The sequence below is a fragment of the Schistocerca gregaria genome, chromosome 1 (assembly GCF_023897955.1).
Source record: "Schistocerca gregaria isolate iqSchGreg1 chromosome 1, iqSchGreg1.2, whole genome shotgun sequence".
NCBI classification, from domain to species: Eukaryota; Metazoa; Arthropoda; class Insecta; order Orthoptera; family Acrididae; genus Schistocerca; species Schistocerca gregaria.
Genome location: NC_064920.1, coordinates 435,903,700 through 435,916,357, shown reverse-complemented (window position 1 = coordinate 435,916,357; position 12,658 = coordinate 435,903,700). Strand labels below are relative to the sequence as shown.

The 12,658-nt window shown below is 35.8% G+C and overlaps 1 protein-coding gene across 1 annotated transcript in view; it reads right to left on the bottom strand.

The window, feature by feature from the left end:
* LOC126351366 (very long-chain specific acyl-CoA dehydrogenase, mitochondrial) overlaps window positions 1–12,658 on the bottom strand; it is a 75,639-nt gene that overhangs the window by 38,842 nt on the left and 24,139 nt on the right. Inside the window, exons 4-6 of the mRNA XM_050002597.1 lie at window positions 9,698–9,822; window positions 6,177–6,307; window positions 2,952–3,127 (exon numbers count right to left, since the gene is read on the bottom strand). Coding sequence (XP_049858554.1) covers window positions 2,952–3,127; window positions 6,177–6,307; window positions 9,698–9,822 — 432 coding nt within the window. The remainder of the gene's footprint in view (window positions 1–2,951; window positions 3,128–6,176; window positions 6,308–9,697; window positions 9,823–12,658) is intronic.

The following is a 12,658-nucleotide window of genomic DNA, read 5'->3' as shown; positions in this document are numbered from 1 at the left end:
CAAAGCTTTATGCCTTGCCTGTGCCCACCAACACCAACATTGGACTGTTGATGACTGAAAACATGTTGCCTGGTCAGTCGCACATTGTTTCAAATTTTATCATGTGGATATACGTGTACAGGTATGGAGACAACCTCATCAATTTTGTGAACCCTGCATGTCAACAAGGGACTGTTCAAGCTGATGGAGGCTCTGTAATGGTGTGGGGTATGTGCTGTTGAAGTAATTGAGGCTCCTCATACATCTAGATACAACTGACAAGTGACATGTACGTAAGCATCCTGTCTGATCACCTGCATCCACTCATGTCCATTGTGCATTCCGACAGCCTTGGACGATTCCAGCAGGACAATGCAACACCCCACATATCAAAATTTCTTCAGAGTGGCTCTAGGAACTTTCTTCCAAATTCAAACACTTCCACTGGCCACCAAACTCCCCAGACTGGAACACTGAGAATATCTGGGACACCTCGCAAAGAGCTGTTCAGTAGAGATCTCCATCCCCTCGTATTCTTACAGATTTATGGACAGCCCTGCAGGATTCACGGTGTCAATTCCCTCCAGCATTTCTTCAGGCATTATTCATGTCCATGTCATGATGTGTTGCAGCACTTCTGCATGCCTGCGGGGGCCCTACACGATATTAGGTAGGTCTACCACTTTCTTTGGCTCTTTGTGTACTTGATAGTGAAGAAGTGCTAGAGGTGGGAAAATCAAGAGCAGGAAGTAGTAATATTGGTCCTCTTCAAGGCTCAATTTTGGGATAGTCCCAGCTCACATGTTATGTATTTGATTTTCCAAGTGTTCTAGATAATAAACACCTTATTACTACGTATTCTGAAGACAAATCTGTTTGGCAGGCAGTGAGTCCAAGATAAATGAAGAGATTCAAAACTTTTTTAAAAAAAACTAGAGCTGAAAGAGAGAACTTAAAAGTTAAGAAAGAAAAAAAGTATTATTCACTTCAAAACAAGTGTTCAAAAGAAACAAAATATTGTGAATGATGACATTTTGTCAAAGATCTTTAACAGCTGTAAATTTTTGGATTTATACATAGATGACCAGCTTTCATGGAAGCAGTAAGTTGATCATTTCTGCAAAAAAGTGATAGCCAATCTATATACATCAAGAATATTATAGCCATACTTTAATTTTAAATCATTAAGGACTTTTGTTTTTGGTTTAGTCTTATGATGAAAATGGGTTTTCATACTGGAGAAGAGAGCCTTGAGGACTGTAGCAAATGTGAAACAAGGAAAACTACTGAAAAGCCTATTTATTGTTTTCAGTATTCTCACAATTTATGACACATATATGTGTTACTGCAAAAAACATTAAGGTCTGAAATAGGAACAACCAGAGATGTGAGATGTAAGATATTTCTATTAGGTTAACAGAGATGAACAATAACAGGAAAAAGCCCTTATGTCAAAGATGTTTTTCATAATTTCCTACCAAATTACTATAGGATGTTGGCCACAGGTACTTTTACAAACCAACTTAATTCATGACTTCTCCGTAAGTGCCTTTATAACTTGGAACCAATGATGACAGTAGCAACAATCCTGTCCTAGCAGCAAGTGCAGTACTAAACTGCATATAAAACCAACTGTTCACAATGGAGTGAAATATCCTAGTGTATGAATTAAGTAATTGTACAGCAGTGTAAAAAAACTTCTAAAACTTCTTTGTGTGCACAAATAATGTTATAATTTTACTTGGTTGACTCTGCCTTCGTATGGAGAATTACATATTACTAAACAAAATAAACAAACTCCACTGCATCAAAACTGGGCTAGACAGAGGAAACCCCAAAGTAGTGTTATAGACCTTTTGCTGTTCCTTGGCTATATAAACAATTTGGGAGGCAACATGAGCAGCAGTCTTAGTTAGTTTGCAGATGACGCTGTCATTTATCGACTAACAAAGTCATCAGAAGATCAAAACAAATTGCAAAATGATTTAGGAAAGCTACCTGAATGGTGCGAAAATTGGCAGTTGACCCTAAATAATGAAAAGTGAGAGATCATCCACATGAGTACTAAAAGGAATTCGTTAAACTTCGGTTATATGATAAATCAGTCAAAACTACAGGCCATAAATTCAACTAAATACCTAGGAATTACAATTACAAGCAACTTAAATTGGAAGGAACACACAGAAAATGTAACAGATCTACTAAGGATACTGCCTACACTACTCTTTTTCATCCTCTTTTAGAATACTGCTGCACAGTGTGGGATCCTTACCAGATACGACTGACGGAGTTTATTGAAAAAGTACAAAGAGAGGCAGCACATTTTTTTATTATCACAAAATATGGGAGAGAGAGTCACTGAAATGATGCAGGGTTTGGGCTGGACAACATTAAAAGAAAGGCATTTTTCGTTGCGACAGAATCTTCTCACGAAATTCCAGTCACCAACTTTCTGCTCCAAATCCGAAAATATTTTGTTGACACTGATCTACCTAGGGAGAAAGGATCACCAAGATAAAATAAGGAAATCAGAGCTCGTATGGGAAGATATAGGTGTTCGTTCTTTCCACACACTATATTGAGATTGGAATAATAGAGAATTGTGAAGGTGGTTCAATGAACCCTCTGCCAGGCACTTAAATGTGATTTGCAGAGTATCCATGTAGATGTAAATGCAGATGAATTATTAAGCATTACCAACCAGATTCATTGGTTGAAATCATAAAGAAACAACACTGACCATCAAAAGAACGAATAAAAGTACCGTGAGCAAAAGCAACAGATTAAACAGAAGCAGGATGAAGTTCAAATTCTTTGTCTGTAATCTCTAAATGAATGCAGCATGGGCTGTGGATTAAAAAATAATTCATTTAATAATAGCAATTCATACAATACATTTCGAACTGTAATGTTTTTGCATTATAATTACAATTACTTCCATATTTTGAACGACACAGCGATATTACACATACCTTGAAACCTTGACCCACCCCACCGAGGACATTTTCAATGGGAATTTTTACATCTTCATAGTAAACTTCAGTTGTATTTGAGGCTTTGATTCCCATCTTCTTTTCTGGTGGGCCAGAAGAAACTCCACCAAATGAACGTTCAACTATGAAGGCAGTTACCTTGTCTTTCATCTCTCCTAAATTAAAAACAAAGACAATCAGTTTTATAATGTGTGTGTGTGTGTGTGTGTGTGTGTGTGTGTGTGTGTGTGTGTGTGTGTGTGTGTGCCACAAAAAAAATACAAAAAAAAATTACACAAAAAATTGCAAAATATGGTGTATCATTCTGAATTGAATGCACATCAAAAGACATTAACAGCTAAAAAATATGATTTATCACCATTTGAGTGTTTAAGATGTACTACACTAAATGCTTTATACAAAGTGCAAAGTCTTGCCACCAGTATTTCTGTAGCAATCATCATATAATAATGGCACCTGACAGTTTTAGTTAAAAATCTACAATAAATTGATGGATTAGAAGAACTTTTGAGGATATGAGCTGGTAAATTGTATGATCATGCTGTAAGAAACCAAGAATGATCATTCATTCATAAATCAGCTACTAAAATATTTACTAAAGGAAGCAGAATTGTGCGTAACAACCTCTTACTATCGTCTGTGCACATCAAAGAAGCAAATGATAATGTGAACATTACGAAGAATTCTATCTGCATTTCATCACAATTCTGCTGTTGGGCATTTTATTTCTAGAGGAAGATTACATGTATGCTATACCTGTGTACTTTCATCATTTGCACGGCACAGTCCCAATTTATGTTTTCATTCCATTGCCTTTTCTTTATTGGGGGGAGGGGGGGGGGGGTCCACTTATTTTTAAACCAGGGCAGATAACTGAGTAAAGACAACCGATAATAAAGAAGAAAAATAAAATGTTGATAGCATTCCTAACTGTTCTAATGTTTGCTTACAAAACATACTAGTGTGAATCCCAAATTCAGTTCTAATTACATCTCATTATTAAATGAATACTTTTTCTCAAAGTGAAGATATTACCTCACAGGACATCAACGAATGACAATAGCGATTTCTAGAATCCCCGAAGTTGGCGAATATTCTTATGGTAGCTGAAGCAAATTATTTTAGCGCACTGAAAATACAGTGAAACCCTACTTTTACACTTTTTATGGGACTTCAAAAATGTTGTAAAATGCTTGAACATATACAATGTGGGAAATAATGTTTTAAGCTGTAAAAGTTGATTATGTGATACTCCTTTACATTTTCGCTCTTTATGTATGATATAGTACATAGTAGGCATCAGAATACTTGTCAGGGACTTGTTTATTATCTCATGAAGGTTTATTAACTAAAAAAAACTGCTGATGTAACTGGAACCGATAATTCAATTTCACACATCAATCCATGTTTATCCTGCAGCTGTAATTCATTATTTAAATAATGAAATTCTGCACCAGTTACACATTTTTTCATGCTTACACAACACATTTCAAGAATGTTTTCTCTCAGTCAAGTGCAAATATTTACACACGTATTTTGTGTGGTGTCTGCATATGTGCTGTTCTGCATCCCTTGCCCTGCAGTCATCCTTTTGAGGTTATCAGATACTGTGTCTCCTCAGTTATGTAGAAAACCACAAACATGCTAAACTATTACTCACATTGTTTGTGCAACTTCACAAAAAATACATATGTAAATGCTGCACCTGACAATGAGAGTAAATTCTCGAAACATGTTTTGCTCGGCATGAAAAATTACGTAATTGGTGCTGTGCTTAAGCCAAAAATATTTGAGCAAAGTGAAGTGAATGAAGGTGTCAACTAGCACCATAAGTGGCCAAATGACAAAAACACTAAATGTGGTTCGACCAAAGGTGTCACGATGATCACAACGATCACAAAACTGTGCATGCGCAGTAGGGCACCAAGCAGAGCTTGGCAATGGCAGGAGATACAGGATGAATAGTTACAACTTTTACTGGTTCGAATCCGCTGAACAGAGCACCCTGGTGTCCAGAAACTTAACCACATAATATCTGTAACCACTACTTCACAGCCAACATCATGCCAGCGTCTTTTTACATCAGTTTTTTCTCTCCACGAACATTTTTTATAAAGCATAAATTACAGGAAAACTGTGAAGATGTTAATGCAAAATCAAGTGCGAATTAACATTGTGGACATAGGAAATTTGACGAAAGCGATAAAAAAATTTAGTAATCGCTGGGAAACTTCATTCCGAGAACATAAAAGCAGGATTATACTGTATGATTTTTCCAGGTGATATACATATATACCATCAAGAACTAATAATTTCCTTTCTATTTACTTCTGGAATACTGTGTCTGTATGGGACATTTAAGGTGTAGGCTCATGTTAAGGTCATAACTAAACCAGTGGTAATGCAGCCACTTTTAGGATCTCCCAAGCTAGGCAAAACAAAGCAAATGAACAAGGCAAACTATGTTTCACACATTGCCCTGTCACTTTTGTTTCTCATCCTGTCTCTCTCTTCATAAACATATTATAGACTAAGAAGTGAATTACTTCAACCCACATTGTAGACAGCATTAAAAGTAAATGTCTGCAACCAACCAGGCACACCATGCTACTTTTTAAAGAAGAAAACTGACAAATTCACTAACTATGGTATTTACATATGGTGCTTCACATGATTTTATGTGATACCTCATGTAAGGCAGGAATCAAAACCCTCTTTCTATTGCAGGCATCATGCATTACTAATTAAGAGCCATCTGCTATTACTAATTAAGAGCCATCTGCTGTTCTTGAAATGGCAGTCTTGGTGTGAGTGGAGGCCACCTTTCTTTGGCCTTCACTAACTTCTTTGAAAAATGGCAATGATGGAGTGCACAGGCAGTGGCTGCCCTATCTCCCAATTTACACCAAGCTGCTGATGTGACAGGAAGTCCTCCACCACATATTTTAAATTCAGGTTAGCAGATGCCTGCCATTCCGTCACAATCAGGTTCACAACTATACAGAAGATACACTGTGAAGTACATATACTACAACAAACTTTTGCTGCATAAAGCAGCCAACAAATGTGATACATTTATTACAAAACAAATCTATAAATAATCAATAAGCAAGGGGAAATTCTGTTGAAACTCTGACAAATGTTTGGAAATTCTTCAACCGTAGCTCTAATCTTTTTAACTCCATAACAAAAGGTCTAGCTCACCCGTTCTCTCATCTTTGACTGGAGTCTGAGCAAATACTGTCATAATTTCTGCTATCCCACCATTGCTAATCCATATCTTGCTTCCATTCAGTATATAATGCTTTCCATCTGGAGACAAGACAGCTCGGCTCCTGCAAGATATACAGTTGCATTAAGAATGTCTCACTGCAAGATATTTTAAAAATACTTTGTGTTGGCCACAGCACATTGTCAGAATGAGTGTAATGTAAGATATGAAACTTTAAGCAGTCAACTAGTGCTAAATGCGAGAAGATTTCACCAGGAACACCAGGCATGATCTATACTCAAGCATCAAATATTATTGAATACGAAGCTCTAGACTATGATGATTTATGGTGGGGGCCCTAAACAACAAGGTCATCAGCTGCAAAACTCTACAACACTTCAACTTGATTAAATTGTCATATCATATTGGCCTGTTTGTATATGTAATAACTTTATTGTGCCAATTAATCACACCGAACAAGCAAATACCACCTTCAAATAATTTAATCAGGCAATTCATGCTAGCCAGTCATTTACTGTTTACAATACAGCCTGTTGCCACATTTAATGGAAGTGTGATTTATTGCACTTATAGCATTCCACGTGCACTTGTATTACACACACACACACACACACACACACACACACACACACACACACACACACACACACACACACACACACTACTAATTCAATTTTAGGTTCACTACTCCCAAAATTTCCTACCAGTTGGTGGCTGAAAGAACAAATAATGACAGTGTCACATTTCTCTTCTTATGGATTATCAAATTTTTGGGGAAAAATAAAAAGCTAGAAAAGTTGTATTTCATTATTTTGTATCTCAGTGAATCATTTTCTAAACACAAAAGTAGATGAAGTTTATGAGGATTGGCAGTAAAAAGTTAATTTTTTTTAGTCTTCAGTAGCATTTGAATTGCATTGCTTGTTCTTATGTGAATTTATATTGTTAGCAAACACTGATGAGAATTTTTGAAGTTTCTTATGATGATGGTTTTGAGTTTTTTTATTATACCAAAGAGGAAAGCAGTGCCCACGTAAAAATAATAGTAACTGACAAAAAATCTTAGGACCGACTGGGCTCAGTATTCTGAAACATAACTATTAAACTACAAAGTATTTAAAGGGAGCAAATCACTTAAAGTCATGATTCGCGTAAAGTGGAGGGAAACTATCACAGTATCATTAATTTACAAGTGATAAGTCTGTTTATGAAAGTTGAGTTCATTTTGCAACTTAGCACTTTTTGTCCAAATTTCCTTTGCTCCCATCAGAGGTGAGTACAGGGAGCATTGGGATCAGCTCTGCCACACAGACAGATTATTAAAGTAGAGAGGTGAGAAAGGGAGACTTTCATCTCTGCTTAATTGAACATAGTTACTGTAAGTGTAAATGGTCATCATTTTTCCATATTTCTCACTTACAAGGGAAATGCATGATCTTGAATGCTCACAACAGCATGAAAATGTGCACAGACTAAAAATCACTCATCCCAAAAATGGTGGTATGAGCCATTCACAAGCAAAATTGCACATCTTACAACAATAGACAGTTGAATGATCATCTACTCTAGAGGAACTTTGGTAACACGAAGGAACAGCATACTGTTGTGATAGAATGGGAGGGAGGGGAACACATTTCAATGGCAAGCCTTATTGCTATGTAGAATAATTACATCATCTCAACCAGTTTTATTTTCTTCTGCCCTGATAGTATTGCACAGCTATTTTGTCTTCAGAGTGCAAATGTGGGATTTCAATTAAATGGACAAGGCAAAATGTAAGAGAACAATATGCTCAACGACCAAAGCAATAGTCTCAGATTTAACATCACATTTGCATTCAGAGAGTCCAACACCAATCACCCCACTAAATACATTTTCAAATGATGACGATGACGAGTCACTGCAGAAAGTTTATTGTATAGTACAGAGTGATGTCTGATGATGAAATAATGATTGTGTGACTTTACTTACGATTAAGACTGAATAGTTGTTCAACAATATCAGGTCAGTGTAAAAGGTGGTTGTTTGGATTGCATCATTATTTTAAGAAAAAGGAAACACAGCAGTAAATTACAGCATTGAAATGCATAAATTTTTGACATCACATCAATATTTAATTTGTTTGAGTTACCAAAGTTCCCCTGTTAGATATAAAATTGGTGATCATTTACATGGTAAAATACACAGAAATGACTTATAGCACTGTTTTTGAAATGAGTGATTACATTCTCGCACATTTTTGTGAGGTTCTGAATGTTGAAGATCATGCACGTCCCTTGCAAGGAAGTGTATTATAATTGAAATCTGACTCATTCTGCATCATAATGAGAAGTCACAATTATGGTCCATGGAAAATGCAAAAAACTAAACTAGATTAAGAACTAACAACTGAGGTTTAAGTTATGGAAAAACCAATCTACAAGCACTACATGTTTATTTTTCTATCATCTTCATATCTAGAGAATCACATTTTGGATTTGTATATTACACATGCTTCACTTTCCCCCCTAAGGATAAACAATACTTATTTTATGAGAATAACATCTTGTATGACATTTAAAATAAAAGCTTCCTACTGACATTGAATGTTGGGCAGAGGTTATTTTACTAATACAGACTGCAAACTTTCAATGGCAGGAGGGTGATTAATATTGTACATTCATTTTAAATTCACTGTAAACATTTTTATTTATTTATCTGCAAAGGCAAGAACTACCTCATTTCAGTTTATTTGGGGATAAGAGAGATTTAATGTTGTACGTATCAGCTAGAAGAACAAAAATCTCCAGTTACTGAAAAATGACAAAGTGTTCCTTATTAACTCGTTCTCCTATAATTTATTAGAATACTTGCTATATACACATTCTTCACAATGGAAGGTAAAGAAGGATCTTTGCAAACTTTTTAGGAGTCTATAACTCAATCAATAAAAACAGTACCCTTATGGGATCATTTTTTCAATAAATTCATTTTTCCTACCCAAGAAGTCAAACACACTATGTGGAACCATTACATCCTTAGATCCTAGCCAAGTAAATTCAATGTTAGTTTGTATTCATAAAGATAAGATTGCAGCACTTAGTTCTGTCACTGACGTAAACTTCAAAAAATACTTTGCCACTGAGGTAAAAAAACAACTAACAGCCCATCTGTTGGTTCTTTGGTGTATTATGCTGTCACTAAGGTGAACATCCAAACTATTACACTGACCAGACTCCTGAACCTACAAATTACAATGTCTTTTTTTCCGGTGGTCTGATTTAGATGAAATAAAGGCTATATGTTGTCCCTGTGAAAATTCGTCTAGTAATTTTGGAGATTAGTGTGTTCAAACACACAGATACGATGGTTATTACTACAGATTATTATTATTGCTACAGATTTGATCTCATGTATGTAAATTTCAGTGAATGCTTAGTGGTAGTGGAACAGTGTAGGCAGAGAACAATGGCCTTTATGTTGAGTAGTTGCTTTTTTCCAAAATTCTTATCACCTTATGGAACCAGCATCACTCCCTGATGAAGGCTCAGTTAAGCAAAATGCAGCATATTCTTTTCCTGTTGTTACTCGTGGAAGGTATTTTTTCTTTTGTTCTGGTGTTCCAAACAACAGGATTCCCTAAAATTAAATAAAAACACAATCAGTTACTTGCTTATAGCCATACTCTGACTACAACAACTTAATTATTATTCACAATATACCGATACAAAAGAACAGAACAGAAAGAAAATTAAAAACTGATTCAAGAATTCCGTTGGCAGTTGCAAAGGGAAGAAAACACACTGTATGGTTTTTCCAAGGGCACAACCACCATTTATCCAAGGGAATTACATGGTATACACAGAATGTAAGACAAATAAATAATTTTTTTCAGCATTTTACTGTTATTTTTGCACACAGTTACCAACAATTGTTTCAGAGATTTTCCACTATGCCACCTTCCTAAAACCATGAGAGAGTGTAAGGTAATTGTGGCAGAGAAGCCCTGGAAAATTTTGCGATATTCTTGATAGTGGTGTAACTGTTATTAATTGTGGTTGTTTTTGATTCATACTCAGACTTTCGGTTTAGCCAACATGTACTTGGACCATTCTAAAACTAATTTCAATAGGCTCAATGGTACCACTGGTAATCCCATCAGTATTCCAGTAGTTCCTTTGAACACCAGTGCTGTAATTAGCATGTTAACTACCTTCTGTGTCCAGATGGCAGCTAGTGACAAGAGTAAATCATGTCTTAAGTGCAATAAATTAATAAAAACCACGGAAATATTCGTGATCTGTGGATTATGGTGTAGAAAACAGTTTCACAGTGATTGTGTTGGTCTAAGCAACAGTGAAATACATCTCGTGAGAAATTCGAAAGAGCGAATTAAGTTTTGTTGTGAAACTTGTGAGTCTGCCTTACATGTTCAACTGACGAAAGAGGTAGGAACTACAACAGATTGGGAAGCTGTACAATATTTAAGGGAAAGCGCGTCAAGTGCAGAAGTGAGTAATATTAACGAAGCAAAAAGCTGCAGCCACGTTGTAAAAAATAGTGTTTGTAATAACGGTAAAGGAGAAATCGAAAAGTTAAATGAACGATTAAAAAGTCTTCAGCTAGTTGCTGATATACTGAGACGAGATATCACTAAACTTGAGAACAAAAACCGTGAGTTAAAAACATTGGTTGCGAGCAGTAAACGCCAAAAGAGCATAAACAACTTAATCAGGCATTCCAGTGAAAGAAACAGTCAAAATTGCGTAAATAGGCCGATCTCAAATGCCATTGAAAGTAATGGTTACAACTGTGTAAATAGGCCTAACTCAAAAGCCCTTCAAAGTGAAAACAGTGCCCTAAAGTGTGTAAACAATTCAAAAACTATTTCTTGTTTAATGCCAAACAAAGTGACTAAAAAAGTGCCTTGCTCACAACGAAATACAAGGAATAAACCTAACCTTGTGTGCACAAACAAGTTCAGTGTGTTATCAGAAAGCAGCAACAACTCCATAAACATTGAAAGTGAATATGCCACCCAACGTGAAGGAAAAAAATTGTAAGGAGCTGCAAAAACATTGCCAACTGCCAGAAACAGTGAACAAAGAAACACAATGTGCTTTTTCTAGTGGACAGCCACGGAGGAAAGCTAGCAAGTATTCTACAGAATGTGAATACGGATCTTCGTGCAACTGGCATCGTAAAACCTGGTGCGAGAAAAGAAAATATTGCTGAAGTCATCTCAGAACACAAGAATACAAAAAGGGACAGTGACTTTGTTGTTTGTGTGACTGGTGCAAATTATGTAGCATATAATGAAGCCAAGAAGTGTATAACAGGTTTGAAATTTTTTTTAGATGTAAGTAAGGTGGAAAACACTCTTGTTGTGACGATACCTCATAGACATGACTTGATCTATAATTCATGTGTTAACAAAGAGATATGTAAAACAAATATTAAAATCAAACAACTATGTTCCATTTATGCTAAATGCAATGTAGTGGATATTAGCAGACTTGAAAGAAATTTGCACAATGAACATGGTGAGCATCTAAATTACCATGGGAAAACATTTTTGTGTCAGGAGATAAACAAAGTTGTAAATGAAATACGAGCACACAGCAGCCTTGACTTAAAAGAAAGTCTCACGGAGCATGACTGTACACCTCCTTCTTTAGAGAAAATGACATTACAAATGAAGGAAAGTTAGAAACCACATTAAGTGGAAACTGCAGCAGTCTAATTCATTCAGATAATTGTGCAGCCCTAGATCATGTAGTGAAAATAAATGAATACAGAAGGTTCTGTGAAAGTAGAATACCATTAAGTAGCAGTGACAGTTTCCTCCTCCTCCTTCATATAAATGTACAATCTCTTAGGTGTAAAATCAATGAATTACAATACTGGCTCGATAAAATCAACTGCATTGTTCTATGTATCAATGAACACTGGATGAAAGACACTGAAATAGACTTGTATGTTCCTCTTGGATATTCGTTAGTTACAAGCTACTGCAGAAAAAGTATTACATATGGTGGGGTCTCAATATATGTTAAAAGTAACCTTGACTTGCATTACTCGGTTATAGACCTCAGTAGAATATGCCTTGAAGCTACAATAGAAGTAGCCGGTGTGGTAATGCACAAACATAAAACTGTAATTGTCTCAATCTATCGAATCCCATGCTCTGATGAGCTAGTATTTATAGAAAAAATTAATACTTTAATATTGTTGTCAAAATATAAACAGCATAGAATTGTAATTGTAGGTGATATTAACATAGATATAAGGGCAAAGAGAAAAAATGTAATTCATATGATTAACACTATGAAGTCATTAAACTATTACTGTCTTAATAAGAAACCCACTAGACTGCACGCATGCCTTGATAACATAATTAGCAATGTACAAAGAGACTCCATACAATGTGATGTAATAGAATTAGGAATATCAGATCATGCAGGGGTATGGCTTC